The 15,823-nt window shown below is 37.3% G+C and overlaps 1 protein-coding gene across 2 annotated transcripts in view; it reads left to right on the top strand.

The window, feature by feature from the left end:
* Nucleotides 1-15,823, top strand: part of cacna1fb (calcium channel, voltage-dependent, L type, alpha 1F subunit) — a 66,768-nt gene that overhangs the window by 28,973 nt on the left and 21,972 nt on the right. For both annotated transcript variants that reach the window (XM_015600898.3, XM_049485967.1), the window contains exons 9-23: nt 74-225; nt 1,822-1,896; nt 2,224-2,305; nt 3,577-3,603; nt 4,674-4,834; nt 8,020-8,245; nt 8,443-8,650; nt 9,153-9,273; nt 9,951-10,026; nt 11,248-11,302; nt 11,387-11,444; nt 11,587-11,689; nt 11,827-11,956; nt 13,532-13,591; nt 14,501-14,607. In XM_015600898.3, the coding sequence (XP_015456384.2) occupies nt 74-225; nt 1,822-1,896; nt 2,224-2,305; nt 3,577-3,603; nt 4,674-4,834; nt 8,020-8,245; nt 8,443-8,650; nt 9,153-9,273; nt 9,951-10,026; nt 11,248-11,302; nt 11,387-11,444; nt 11,587-11,689; nt 11,827-11,956; nt 13,532-13,591; nt 14,501-14,607 (1,641 nt within the window). The remainder of the gene's footprint in view (nt 1-73; nt 226-1,821; nt 1,897-2,223; nt 2,306-3,576; nt 3,604-4,673; nt 4,835-8,019; nt 8,246-8,442; nt 8,651-9,152; nt 9,274-9,950; nt 10,027-11,247; nt 11,303-11,386; nt 11,445-11,586; nt 11,690-11,826; nt 11,957-13,531; nt 13,592-14,500; nt 14,608-15,823) is intronic.

Consider the following 15,823-nt stretch of genomic DNA (forward strand, 5'->3'; position numbering starts at 1 on the left):
TGTGTTTGCTTTGCGATGTGTGTGAGCACATTCTCTGTGACATATTTGCGTGTGGGTTTGTTTGTATGCGCAGTGAATTCTCTAAGGAGAGAGAGAAGGCTAAAGCACGAGGAGACTTCCAGAAGCTGAGAGAGAAGCAGCAGCTGGAGGAAGATCTGTGCGGTTACATGGACTGGATCACACAGGCCGAGGACATCGATGAGTATGACGAGGACGGAAACAGACGTGAGTTTTTCGACTCACTGAGTGCAGTTTCTGCATTTGTATCTGTTTACCACCCTGTTATCTTCCCTCAGAATAAAACATACTGATTTTCTGCTTTTGGATTATAGCAGCATATCAACTCACTGTAGCATAGCAGAGCATAGCCTAGCATGGCTTAAACCTAGTCTAGCAAGGCTAAACCTGGGCTACCATAGATGTAAAAACTGTAAAAAAAAAACAAAAACAAACCTGTTTCTAATTTTGAGGGCCCTATGCTCATTGCTATCTTACAACCCGTCAACTGTCTATTTTCACACCCTGTGCCAAGCAGAGCTTGTGAATATATCTACACCGATGGGTGTGGTGATCTGTAAATGAGGTGTGTTTGGAAAATTTCTGGTGTATTGCTATCTTGGTGAAAAAAAACACAGGTGTGCCACTGACTGACTCCAGTCACCCATCAGATGTTCATTCCTACTGTGGGGTGTCCTGCACATGCTCAACACTCATGCACTCCCGCTCATTAGACACACAGACACACAGCAGCGCAGGTGTTTTTGCACACCTTCACAATGTGAAAGAGCAGGTCAGTTTTCTTTGTGTGCTGCGCCTAAAGTGCTGCGCCTTTAAAATACCAATCCGCCAAAGTCAGAGCACAACAGTCTCTTAAAGGGAATGGCAAGTGACACGCTGATTGGTTTAATTTATGTTACTCCCAGAAGACACCCATGATTAATTAAGAAAATTAAGAGCATTTTGAGCCATGCAACGCATCTTATTAATTCAAAATGAGAGACAAGTGTGATTACCACACAGTCAATCCATTGCAGGCCAGATTAGTATGTACAACATGGCCAGGACCCATAGAACCACCATACATCAGGTATTATATGGGTGGTAGAGACACTGGCATGATAGTGGTATGTTAGTAATGTATGACCACTGATGAAGGACTAGACGGTGACCAACACAAACTGTGGAGCAACAGATTCAGAACTTAAGTCACTGACTTTACATCTACATGGCAGACCAGCTAGATAGGAATGTGCAATAGAGTGGCAGTGAGAGGATACAGTGTTTAAAAACTCCAGCAGCACTGCTTCCTTTGATACACTAGATGTGTAGTAGAACAACACACACTAATACGCTAATCACAACCATTCCAGTGTCACTGCAGTGCTGAGAATGACCCACCACCCAAATCATAACTGTATTATTATGATCATTAAAGAACAGAATGAAAGGAGTAAAAAAAAAACTATGCAGAGAAACAGATTTGTAACTGCAAAGTGCTCCTATATGGTCAGTGTAGCTGATAAAATGAGTGTAAATTATGTAGGTGGTGTTAAAGTTATGGCTGATTGATATATGAATATATTCTATCAAATTTAAATATAAAAAAATCCATAAAATAATTTGAAAGTACTGTAATTATAACTAAAATAACTGTAGTTTTTTTTATAGACAACAGTTCTAACCTTTTGTCTTATAATAGTTGCCAATGCAACAACAGTGTATCATATCATTTTCATTTACTTACAGACAGCTTTTATACATATATCATGACCTTTCTTGAGCACTTTTTACTAACGCTCATTTTCTGCTCTCCCCCTTCAGGTGTGACCCTGCGTGACCTGGCTGATAAAAAACGAGGAAAGTTTGGCTGGTTCAGCCACTCCAACGAAACTCACGGTACGGCCAATCCTAGGGAGCTGTGCCAGCCGGCAGCTCTGCCTGTCTGCTAAATATAGCACTCCTTGACTTTGTTTCCTTTAATTGTACAAAATCACATCTGGGCCTCACACTCTATTTGATTCGCAGTAAATGGCTTGACCCTGTTTCAGATTGATTGCTTTTTTTTTTTTTTTTGCTATGCAAGTGTGCTGCTGCCATTGGAAACGGGAGTGTCCCTCTTGGTCTTTTCTTCAGTCGTTCTCACCATGTCTCTGTGCTGTGTGTCTCTTTTTGTCACTTTGTCTCTTTTTCTCTGTCTCTCCCTCTCTTTTTCCCTGTCTGTAGCAAGTCTTCCAGCTAGTGAAACAGCTTCTGAGAACACAGAAAATATAGAGGAAGAACACACTGACTGTTGTGCTGCTTGCTGGTAATAAATATACACACATTCATGTACACACACCCATTTAATTTTTGAGCATGATATAAGATATAAGGTATTAGTCACTGCTGACCCTTTACTAAGTCCTACCCTTTGTATTTTTATTTATTCGTAATATTTTGGAGCAGAGCACCAATTACCTTACAACAAGGTAAAAACAACTGACAATGGGCTACTGTTTTTTAGGCTACATTTATCAGTATACATACTATTGTGATCTATCAGCAACCTACTAACAATAACAGGGTAAAGACTGAGGCCAAAGACAACAAATCATAGTTCAAAAGTGAGACGTCTCTTAAATCTGTGATCCATGTTGTTACAGAAGGATACACTATGTGGACAAAAGTATCAGGATACCTGGTTGTTTATTGTTACTTGTGAAATCATGGGTATTAAAAAATAGCTTAACTTGATCTTTACATTAAGCAACAAGAGCATTGGTGAGGTCAGGATTTTGGGTGATCACCATTAAGTTGTTCAGCGGGCTATGTGCTGCCATTATGATCAGGAGATCGCTGGTTAGATCCTTACCATCTGCCACCGGAGTTCTGAGAGAGCACAATTGGCCTTGCTCTCTCTGGGTGGGTCCAAAGGGTGATGTCGATCAGCAAATGGTGTCTGTGAGCTGATGTATTGGAACCGAGTCGCTGTGCTTTCCTCCAAGTGCACTGTGATGCTATTTGGCAATGCTGCATCATCAGCAGTTCAAAAAGAGGCGGTGGCTCAATACAATAAAAAAATTATAATATTATGTTATATTATGTTATAATATGTTATAATATAATATAATATTATGTAAAATATATATTCATGTTTATTTGCTGTAGAGAGTCATATTTGCATTGGCAGTTCTGTGTCAGCTATGGGTGCAACAATGTAAATGCAGGTGTGGGCCAAGTATATTTGATTCTAGTTTATGTAGCAAACAAAAAGGCCGGCTCTTCTTCCGTCTTATTGATTCATTCTTTGAAAAAAGCAAAATTTCACTTCTTTCACTTTCTTTAAACCCCTCTTGGGATATTGGGCATCTAATTCACACAAAGGGAAAGGTTTATTGAAGGGTCAGTTATAAAGTTAAGGTCTTAGTAGAGTAGTAGTATTCTTTGCCTTGCTGGTCGTCATGCTGCAGTTTCTCATTATTTCCATTAAGTTCACTTTAGTAGCGTGCACATTTTACTGGGAGTTGTGTCTTGTGTTTGTCCTTGATCTCATTGTTTCTGTGTTCTGTTGCATGTTTTCCTTTTAATTGTCCTCAGCGCTCGCATTATGAAAATCGCTTGCTGGTAAGTATAAGTCTGGGAGACACAAACCCCTGCTAGTAGTAGAAAAAAATTATCTTAAAGGCCTGTCATGAGAATTATATTATGTATGTACATGGATTGTTCATTGTACCTGATTGTAGTCTATATTGCCTCTTATTTTAGAAGATTATGTATGTTATTTAAATAGTTTTTTGTTTAAATTCTATTGTCTGTATTCATAATAAAACAACATGTATTGCTCTTTCTGTAATTGTATGTAATGCTATTTTTACATCAGTGCCGTACATTGTCTTAAAATGACAGTATGTGGTCCCACTTTATAATTTTGTTTCTAATAACTGTGTAGTTACTCATTAACAATCCATGTAATAACAGTGTAACTACTGGCGAATTATGCATTGTTACCGATTGTACATCAGCCTCAATTGTGTTTAATAGGGCATAGTGTGTATGAATTTTCACATGTAATAATGTGTATGGAATAAGTTGTGTATACATTTATAATTCTTCAACAGCTTTTGTGTGGTATGTGATTTGGACTGTCATTGTTTTTGAACACTAACAGTCATTGTTCAAATTTCCTTTTTTTCCACATGTGTAACATTACATGTACAACTGTAATTGATCTGTAACAATGCATACTTCACCCATAGTTACACTGTTATTACATGGATTGTTAATATGTAACTACACAGTTATTAGAGACATATTATAAAATCTGACTCAGTATGTTATTATATACTTTTGGGACAATAAACCATGAAAGGCCTAACATGCTAGCTCCAATATATAGTAGGGTAAGATCAAGAAAGATTAGAGGAAATTATTATTCTGAATAGATGTGAAAAGATTTCCAAATCCGCATTAAAATAAATGAACACATTTCACTCTTACATTATATATAACATAGATACTTATTAGCTGTTGACCTCATTAACATTTACAAGTTTCATGCTTCTAAGTCTGCTACTCTTTTTTTAGTCTTTAAGTCTTCTCAACTCAAAACATAATTAGAATATTTGATTTTGTTTGTGCCTTATTTTTTTAATTAATCAGTGTGTTTTAACACACGTGTTTGTTTGTGTCCATAGCCGCACTTTGCGTCGCTGGAACCGCGGGGTTCGACGGACGTGTCGAAAAGCGGTGAAATCTGTGACGTTTTATTGGGTAGTGCTGATCCTGGTCTTTCTCAACACAGCACTGAGCGCATCAGAGCACTACAACCAGCCAGAGTGGCTCACTGACGTACAGGGTGTGTATATTAGTCTCTATTAACTCTGATTATTCACTCCGATTATCTTCAACAGGAATCAGGAGTTCATACACACTGCCATGCCACATATGCAACACTTTTGCCATGAAAGCTAATGGGTGCACACTGCATGAACCTGTGTGATATGCATGTGGGATCTCGTGCATTGAATGTGTATGTAATTTCTTCCTGAAGGTGCGACTATGGAAGCTACCAGTCACGATCATTATCATTACCACCTACTGCATTGTCCATTGTAGGTAGTAATGATGACGGCGGAACTTGTGCCCAAAAACTCAGAAGGTCCGTGATCTGGAGTTGGTTCGGTTTTGCGCCGTCGGACGTGGACCAAACAGGTCCTCGCTGTAAGGCGTGTTTAAACCGATTGCTTGTAAACGAAGCAGCACAACAAATCTATTATCTATTCACGTTAAACAGAAGCATGCAGCGAAGTGGGAGAAGTGCTGCTCCCAAAGGAATGAACGCAGCAGCACTAGCTCACCATCTAAACTACAGTTTATGATTTTTTGCATATTCATGAGAAAAGATCATCTCATTTTATAGAACACTGGTACTTATTTAAAAGCTTTGTTTTGCAATTCAAGCCCAATGGCGAAAATTCTTTACTTAATAGCCTATTAAATTGTACTTGTTTTCTATTTTGTAAGTTTTATCAAAAAGGGCACTATTTTATTTTTTAGGGTTCAAGCACCGAAGGTGCGTAGAACCCTATTGTTTTTGCTAAGATTTTTCTTCTTCTTCTTCTTCTTATTATTATTATTCTTTTTCTCCTGAAAAAACAGTTGTGCAGCCTAAACCGTAAGTCATAGAGAAATGAAACCTGGTAGGTAGATGTAGGATCAGTGCATCTCGGTGGACAACAAAAATGGCACCGATTGGTCAAGTGGTGGCGCTATAAACAAGGAAATTCATTTTTCACAATTTTCTCAATAACTCAAAAACCATAAGACCTACATTCAAAACCTACATTCAAAATTTTGCAAATTAGCAAAAAAGATTTTTTGCTAATTTGCATAATATGCAAAACCTACTTTTGCAAACTAGTCCTAGGAATTTTGACCAATCCTGGCATGTTTGGTATCAAAACACTCGTGAGAGCATGCGCTTCAATATTCATTAAGAAAAAGTTGAAATATGTAAACAATATGGCCGCCATATGCAAATTAGTCCTTCCGGATATATGCCCCATTCACTTCAAGAGGTAAATTTGGAGCACTGTTTCTCAGCAACCGTGCAACCTAGCAAGTTGAAACTTTGCATGCAGAATCTATCATACAGCCTCTAAAGGATGTTCAAAGGGCAACTTAATCAATCAACATGGCTGAACACCATCAGCCAATCAGCATTCAGCAGACATTTTGGCAGGCTGAATGTTGCCCAATCTGCATGATATTTGGCAGTTATGTTCAGGTGGAGACACTGTAGTGACCTGCAAAGTGCTGAAACAATCCGCCCACTGGGGGGCGCTGTTCCAAAAAAACGAGTATATGTCAATCATGCTGTACTATTTTGACATCTAATTGTTTTTGCCATATTTAGTACAGTGGCTCTGACAAATTTCTCAATACAACTATGTTTAAAAAGTGCTTTGTTCATTCATAATTGCTAATTGTTTGACAATAGCTATATTGAAACTACTCTCTGGATATTTGGCCTATCACCTCCATTTCAGTCTTGCTGCACACTGTAGAGTCTCTAGGTAAATGTTCATTAAAAACATTTGTGAAAATTTCACATACAATACTCTCCAGGCATCAAGCAATCTGTGCGTCCTTGGAATTTCTAACCTAAATTGCTGTAACTCTGCAGTATTTGCTGTAATCTCACAATGTTAAAGACCTCTGTACAATATCACTCTGATGAAGCGCCATTTAATACAGAACTAGATTAAGAATAACTTGACATTACATGTCATATCAGAACATTCACTCCTTTGTGCCTCTTCTCAACATTAATAACAGGTGAAAGACTTTTGATCATTTCTAAATGTGACAGAATGTCTCCAATTGTGTTAGACCTTCTTACACATCACCATCCTATGCTCTAGTAGGCACCATTGTGCTAGTTGGTGCTTGATGAAGCGCCATTTAATTCAGAACTAGATTTATAATAACTTCGTAATTACATGTCATATCAGAACAGTCACTCCTTTGTGTTAATTTAAACTTGTTTGGTCAAACATTTCAGCTTGTTCTGCAAAGGTTCAAAGGTCAATCTGAATACCACTTTGTGAACATTCTGGTTGAAGCCACCTGATCAATACCAATAACATGTAGACACCTTTTGACTAGTTCTAACTCACTTAATGAATATCCTACAAAGTTCACTAGATTTACATGTGAATTTAAGCACTGATCAGGTTGAAAGGCCTCTGCTGAACATTAATAACAGGTGAAAAACTTGATAATTTCTAAATGTGACAGGGCATCTCCAATCATATTAGACCTTCTTACACATCACCATTCAATGCTCCAGTAGGCACCATTGTGCAAGTTGGTGCTTGAACCCGATGATTGCCGCTTGCGGCTATATTTTCTATTTGTTTTTTGAGGGTGGGTTTATTTATTTATTTTTTAAGTTTAAAGGTTGCATTGTGTCAGTACCTAAACTTGTACCTTTGCTTGTTTCTGGTTGCACTTTAACCACAAAAGGGGATATTTAAGTGAAAAATAAAATAAAAAAAATTTGTTTTTAACTATTTTTTTAAATCATATTTATTTTGATTTAAATCGAAAATTGGATTTTTTTTTTTTACAAATCGAAGATTTTTTTTAAGACATATCGCCCAGCTCTAGATTAGGGTAAATTACATTTCTAAATAAATAATTTCCAAAATTGCAATACTATAATCGACCACATTTTACTCATTTTATAATCTTGCATTGAGCATTCTTGCCAGTCTTCAGTCTCACTTTACCAAGATAACACTTGGCAACACCTGACAACTGATATACAGGTGTAGACATGATGTAACAATTTACCATCAATTAAAATACTGCTATCCTGTGACTTTTGGCATGTCAGTGTATGTACATCTTGGATTCATGAGATTTATTCACACCAGAAGGTCTAACATGCTTTTTGTTCTTTTTTTTTGCCTAATTAAAAAAATAATCCCTGTTTTCATTGTCTCTATATCTTTTTTTCTTTCTCTCTCTGTGTAGAAATTGCCAACAAGGTGCTTCTGTCTCTCTTCACGGTGGAAATGTTGCTGAAGATGTACAGTCTGGGACTGCAGGTCTACTTTGTAGCTTTTTTCAACCGCTTTGACTGCTTCGTGGTGTGTGGAGGCATCCTGGAGACTGTGCTGGTAGAAATGGAAATCATGCCACCTCTCGGCATTTCTGTGCTGCGCTGTGTTCGCCTGCTTAGGATCTTCAAAGTCACCCGGTACGCAGCCTCCTGTCAGAACACAAAAGAACCTACCACTGTGTTTGATGTAAAAAGTAGCTTTGAATGTGGATTCAGTGTCTTATTATTGTATTGTATGTTTTTTTTTCATTGACATTGCAGGGAAATCAAACATGCCTTGTAATTCTTTGGTGTCTTTTGTGTTTGTATGATCCTTGTCTCACCTCTTCTCACAGGCATTGGACGGCGTTGTCTAATCTGGTGGCATCTCTGCTGAACTCTATGAAATCCATTGCATCTCTGCTGCTGTTGCTTTTCCTCTTCCTCATCATCTTCGCTCTGCTGGGCATGCAGCTCTTTGGTGGCAAATTTAACTTTGACGAGACGCAGACCAAACGGAGCACCTTTGACGCTTTCCCCCAGGCGCTCCTCACATGCTTCCAGGTCAGAGAATAGCCGATAATTCATTGGCCCATTGTTTCTCACTCGTGGTCCTTCCCTCTTTTAAACACAGCTGATTTAGAAGTCCTTTTTAGAGGGCTGTTGGTTAGAAACCACAAAAAAATTGCCAAATACATATAACACATTCATATCTGGGCTGTCCAATAAACAAAATGTCTCCATTTTTGTTGATTTTTAGTTTACTACATAATTTGAACAGACAAACTGTCATTTACTGTCCCTGCCAAAATGTCTTGATGAGTGGACCAATAGAAATACATAAAAATGACCTGAAATAATCACTTTTACATTGACTTCCATTGAAAGTTTACAAGGTTTTTTTCTCTCTCCTGTAAAATTGCTGTTTTGTAGATTGTAGATTGTTTTCATTGGACAGCGACGATATGTGCATGTATTTTAATACAACTATCATTTAAAAAGTTGAATATTTGTATATTTAAAAATCAGAACAGAGTGAGTAACCGTGTAAACGCTTTGTGTACAGATCCTGACAGGTGAGGACTGGAACATGGTGATGTATGATGGGATCATGGCGTATGGAGGCCCTGTGTTCCCTGGCATGATTGTATGTCTGTATTTTGTCATTCTCTTCATCTGTGGTAACTGTATCCTTTCACACAGAATGCAAGCAGTGAAAATGTCCTTATTGTTTTCATATATTGATGTTAGGGTAAATTGACGTTCTCCCATGATACTGATTTAATGCAGTCTGGATATGTATATGTGTAGTAAAATCAATGAACAAATGATTCATAATACAGAAATTAATCATAAACAGAGCTCTCTACAGCTTTATTTACACATTTGTTGAACAAACTGTTTTTTTTTTGCTACACAAAATGCTAAAATATTATTTTACACACAAATTGTGGTGTGCGTAAGACATTATAACGACATGCCAAACATCATGGGATAGCATTATGCAAATTGATCATAAAATTTTACCTCTGGGGTGGCTTGGGGTGCCCACATCTTGTCTGTGAGGTTGTGAGCTTGAACAGTGGCCAGTGTGCTCCTAGCAAGTTTAATAGAGACCTGTCAGTAGGTGACAGACTGGACATTTAACATTCCTCAATTTACAGTTTACCATGTGTACCAGTAATATGTCATAAAAGTATTACCACCTAGAGTAGACAGTGTAGTCTGGTAGGGTCTGTCATACTACACAATACTTTTACTGTCCCATGACTTTTGGCATGTCAGTGTATAGTGAATATATACCTGACTGCGTAACTCTCTCCACCTTTCTGTTTATGGAAAGACCTTAACTACTGTCTCTCAGACATCCTCCTAAATGTCTTCTTGGCTATCGCTGTGGACAACTTGGCAGGAGGAGACGGAGATGACAAAAAGAAAGAGTAAGGATCCGTCTAATTCTATATGCTACCATAAAGCAGTGATTTATCATAGGGCGGACACATCGTTGAGATGCGTGTTTATAAAAGAACTTGAGTCAAAAGCGTGTGCTGTTCCTGGTAGGAACAACGAACTACTAAATAGTGCTGATGTAGAGGTACATCAAATGTTAATTTATAGCATCTTTATGCACAAAAATCAGGTTCACCTGTCTGCTGGCCAGCCAGACTGAAGAAAAATTTTGGATGCCAGCCTTCCCTCGTCACCCACTACAGATCAGCTGCCCATTGTCCAGTTTTTGCCACTTGCCTCAGACTGATTGCTCACTTTCTACTGATCACATCCAAGTATATATGAACTTTAGCTAGAAATATTCTAACTGCTTCCATTGCTGGTGTTGCAATTCATCTAAATACATTAGATATAAGTTGATGTATAATGACTTTTTTACATTCATTTAAAAGTTGTCTGACCAGTGGAAGGTTGGTCCCCCCCTAAATGTGAACCTTCGTTCCTTCCAAGGTTTCTTCCTCCTCTAGCTCTGAGGGAGTTTTTCCTTGCCTCTGTGTATTGTATGTTTAATGTTTTGCCTGATTCTCTGTCATGTGATCACATTTCTGTAAAGCTGCTTTGTGACAGCGTACTGCTCTAGAAAAAAAAAATAGGAGCCAATTCAGGTTCTGAATCAGTTTCTCTGATGTTGCTATTTATAGGTATATGTTTGACACAGTTTTCATGCATCTTGGCATGTTCTCCTCCACCAGTCTTACCCACTGCTTTTGGATAAATTTATGCCACTCCTGCTACAAAAATTCAAGCAGTTCAGCTTGGTTTGATGGCTGTGATCATATATATTCCTCTTGATTATATTCCAGAGGTTAAGTGGTCTCATTTTTTTCCAGAGCTGTACATTTCTGTCAACTACAAATGGTACAAGCTACAAATGGTGATTGTAGAGAAGGTTGTTATAATTGTAAAAAAAATTAAGAAATAAGGTTTAGACAGTAGTGTTCTCATGAGAATCTGTGATTTTCTTTATTGGTATGCTGCCAGAGAAAGTGAACAAATACCATACAAAATGAATGTAGAGTACTGATGAAACTCTCTGTGTGTATCCATTATTAATGTTGAGTATAAATGAGCCTTGAGAGCTCTGTATTCGAAGAATCCCGCAATGTCACTGAATTAATAGGCTAAACCTCTGTATGTCTTAATGCTTACAGAGAAAAGAAGGAAGGAGAAGAGGCTCAGGAAGGAGAGGAGACTGAAGAAGCAAAGGTAAGATCTAAACATTTCTCTGTTATTAAAGTAGACTGGCAAACTCCAACCCATTTTTAACATACCGGAACATTTCTTGGACAGGTGGACATGGATGAATATGAGGAAGAGCAGGAAGAGCATGAAGAAGCAGATGATGAAGGTAAAACAAATTAATAAAGTTTTATATTTATGTAATTAGATGATTTTTTAAATTCTTTGGGAAAATAAAGAATTCTCTCTATATGTTTATTTTATTTTATCTCTATCTGTCACCCCTCTTCTGTGTGTCTTTGTCTCAAAAGAAGGAGGAGCTCAGTTGAATGTGGCTGATTTTGCTCCGCCTAAAGAAAAAATCCTGCCCATTCCAGATGGCAGTGCTTTCTTCTGCCTCAGCAAGACCAACCCGTAAGCCTTGGGGACACATTTTTACACAAAAACACATACAGGACACACTTCTGCATATATACTGTACATATAGGACAACTTATTCATGCTGTTTGTTCCTTTGACTGTACTCTTTCTCTTTTTTCCCTCGTCTATAGAATAAGAGTCGGGTGTCACATTCTGATCCATCATCACATCTTCACTAACCTGATCCTGGTCTTCATCATCCTCAGTAGTATCTCACTTGCTGCTGAGGACCCAATCAGGGCTCACTCTGCTAGGAACAATGTGAGTCAGAAATACACCACATGCTCATGCAAATGCACTCTGACATAAAAGATAGAGTTACTGTATATAGGAACTGTAGTATGTAGACCTTTCAAAACTAAGTTTCATTTAAAAATTATTTTTGTTGATAAAACCAAAGCAATCTCTGTAGACCTCTGGCTACTAATAAAACTTTGTTCACTTTAAAGTAATGAATGGCAAATTGTATTATGCAAACAATGTAATGAGATGACATAGTGTTTTTACTAAAGGAGAGAATGACGAAACAATGGCCGTAAGTAGCCCAGAGCCAGAAGCATCTCACAGACTTACAGCTTAACCACAAGCACAAGTAAAAAAAAAGGGCAACACCATAAGATGCATGTTTTATATACACATGAATGTAGATGTCATTTTTAAATAAGAAAAAAAATGAATTACAAATTATGACTTAAAGCACTATTATGAAATAATTGCTATGACATCTTTAATATTTTACTCCTGGGCTTCCTTTACTGTTAATGAATGTAGTTTTTTTTTGCAGTCAATTTTTATACCTCTGCTGTAAATATGCACTTTCTGTATTGTCTAAAAGTGAGTTGGGCTCAGATAAATTTCTGCCGTATTGTTATCTTAGCAACGGAAAACACAGATGCACCATTCATTTAGTCCTATCTTGGCGACGCAGGTGCACTACGCTCTCAGCACATGTACATCCCTGTTCATTATACCCAAAAATAAACAGAATACAGATACTAAACAAAAAAACATTGCTGTTCTCATAAATGAGCTGCTTACACACCTATGCAGCATGAATGAGTGGCTCAGTTTCCTCTGCTAAGAAACGGAGAAGTGCTGCGCCATTATAATAGCAATCTGCCAAAGTCAGAGCGCACCTGCCTCCTAAAGGGAATGGCAAGTGACACACTAATTGGTTTATTATACATTAAGCCCAAAACACTTCTATGAATAATTACGAGAATTTTTGCGTGTTTGAAGCCGTGCAAGGCGTAAATTTTGTGACCTTACTTTACCAAACACAAACTGACACACCCTAAATCAAGCTGCTAGTGCACAGTTAATGGCTTACCTATAGATCACTAAAATTGGGCCCAATAAGTTTTGTCTGTATGCCACATTAATAGTGGGAAATCTGTGGCTAAACAGAACTATAATAAATATTGTGTTTTGTATAAGAATACGTCACATCCTGTGGCAATTCCTGTTTTCATGATTTTGAGTTAAAAGTCTGGAGACAGCAGAGTTTTGATGTTTATAGTGCCCTTGATAACCCAGTCATGGACAAGGGCCAGAACACACACAAACACACACACACACACACACACACATACACACACTGCAGCTGTCCTGCCTGATTGGCATGTTAGTTGTGACTCTTGCCAGCTGAGGAAGTGCCATCCTGCACCATACAATCAGCCACCTCTGTGCACATCAGATGGAGGGGGATGCCACGATTTATTTATAGACGTCTCATCATCTGCATCTGTCTTTCTCCTACTCTATCAATCTCTGTTAACTTCTGACTCTCTCTCTCTCTCTCTCTCTGTCTGTCTGGCTCCCTCATTTTTTTCTCAGTTCCTGGGCTACGCCGACTACGCCTTCACCTCCATTTTCACAGTGGAAATACTTCTCAAGGTACCTCCTTCAAAGGATTGTAATATGTTAGCAGTATTCACAGTGTAACTTTATAGTAGGGATGTAAATGAAAAGTTTTGGCAGAAACTGAACAAAATAAAACATTTGGCCAAAGGCTGAGTACTGAACTGGATTGTTTACCAGTTTTCATTTATTTTGCCACTTTTTGTACCACTGTATACATTAATAAATCTAAATGTATTTTTTTTTTCAATAAATATTTTGTCTTTTCACTTATTCAGCGGAACACACCGAAATGGATTTTTCTTTGGCCATTTTGTTAAATATATATGTTGTGGGTCTCCTGCAGGTGCTTTTCTGTTTTCTATATCTGTGCACCTGGTTTAAGCTTAAAATATTAAAGTAAAACTGTGCTCAGTAAAACTTACTTTTACAGGAATTTTGGTACCATATTGTGTGCCAGATATTTTATAGTTTTGTATTCTCAAAATCTCAGCTGTGAATTTCATTGCCAATTTAGTTCACTTTAAAATAATGAATGGCAAATTGTATTATGTAATGCAAACATATTTTATATACAAATTAATGTAGAAGTCATTTTTAAATATGGAAAAAATATGTTAATTTTAGCAAATCCCACTAAATGACTTAAAGCACTATGATGAAATAATTGCTATGACGTCTTTAATATTTTACTCACGGGCTTCCTCTTCCTAGTTTTCATTTATTTTGCCACTTTTTTCACCACTGTATTATTGTATGTGTGTTTTTGTGTTGGTTTTCATGTTTTTTCTATTAGACATTCTTCGACAGTAAATATTTTGTCTTTTCACTTATGGTCCCCCAAATATTCCCGTATCCCTGTTTTATAGGTTTTAAATGTATTTATATTATTTTTTCTCTCATTTTGTTTGACTGATTCCATCTATCTGTCTCTTTCACCCATAGATGACTGTCCATGGGGCATTCCTGCATAAGGGCTCGTTCTGTAGGAACTGGTTTAATCTATTGGACTTGCTTGTTGTCAGTGTATCTCTGGTCTCCTTCTTTCTTCAGTAAGTTTGACTCATTCATTACATTTTGATTTATAATGTTTCTGGTGAAATTAAATCAATTTGGATGTTTTACTGCTACACAATATGCCCAAAAGTTTGTGAACACTGCTTTTATTGAATGCCTTCAGCTATTGCTGACTCAGATGTGCGCACACACACACACATACTACAGCTTTTTTACCTTTTGTAGTGAAGTAAAGAGTTATATTGGCAATAGAATAGCAGAATGGCATCATGCCCAATGCCATATATAGGCTTGAGCTGTATAAAACACCCTGCACTGAGCTGTGGACCAGTGTTTTTGCTCTATTATGTTTAATATTTGTGGGACGAGTCACAGAGTAGAGGATGGATGCAGATGAAGTGATGATCGTCCAACATCCTACACTTACTCATGTCGCTAAATGCAATCAAATCCTCACAGCAAAATCTACTCCAAAATGTAGTAGGAAGCTTTCAGCCCTGGAGAGTAGAGACATTTATATAAAACCAATGCAGCATAATAAACAACTTCTTTTTAATTCCCTTGGTTTTGAATGAAGCAATACATAAGCAGGTGTCCCAACATGTTTGTCTACATAGTGTATGCACCTTAACCCTAACCCTAGTGGGGAAAAAACAAGATAAGAGAAAAACAGTAAGGCAGTAAAATCTGAGAAGATACAGGCACTGCCCTCTGGTGGACAAAGATTGTCTGTACTTGTCTTGTCTTTTATATGTGTAGAAAATGATATAGTTAACCCTTGTGTGGTGTTCATATTTTTGTTACTCGTTTACTTTGTTATTTGTATTTAATTCAGCAAAATTAAGCAATTTTACATTAAAATGCTTTACACATGCTTGCTTCACCTAAATTGCAAGCAATATAAACAGCTTACATGGTTAATATTTGCCCTTTACCTTTCTTATGTTACATTTCTTTCAAAAAGTGCTACACTTTTTTTATTAGTTTTTTAATAAAATGTAAAAGAAAATGAATTAAACTCAAGATATGAGTAGAAAATGTGTTTAGTTTCAAATTTACAAATGAAGCAATGTTTATTAGCCCTTGGCCAAACATACTGTATGTAGTATAAATGTGTGTGGGGGGGGGGGGGGTATACAGTGTGTGTTTATCGAAAATGTGTTTTGATATATGTTTTTCACAAAAAATGAGCCAATACCAATGAGTTTGAGTTAGAAAAAATATATTTTTTGTATCATTTGATGAAAAATG

Source organism: Astyanax mexicanus, chromosome 12 (assembly GCF_023375975.1).
Source record: "Astyanax mexicanus isolate ESR-SI-001 chromosome 12, AstMex3_surface, whole genome shotgun sequence".
Classification (NCBI taxonomy): domain Eukaryota; kingdom Metazoa; phylum Chordata; class Actinopteri; order Characiformes; family Acestrorhamphidae; genus Astyanax; species Astyanax mexicanus.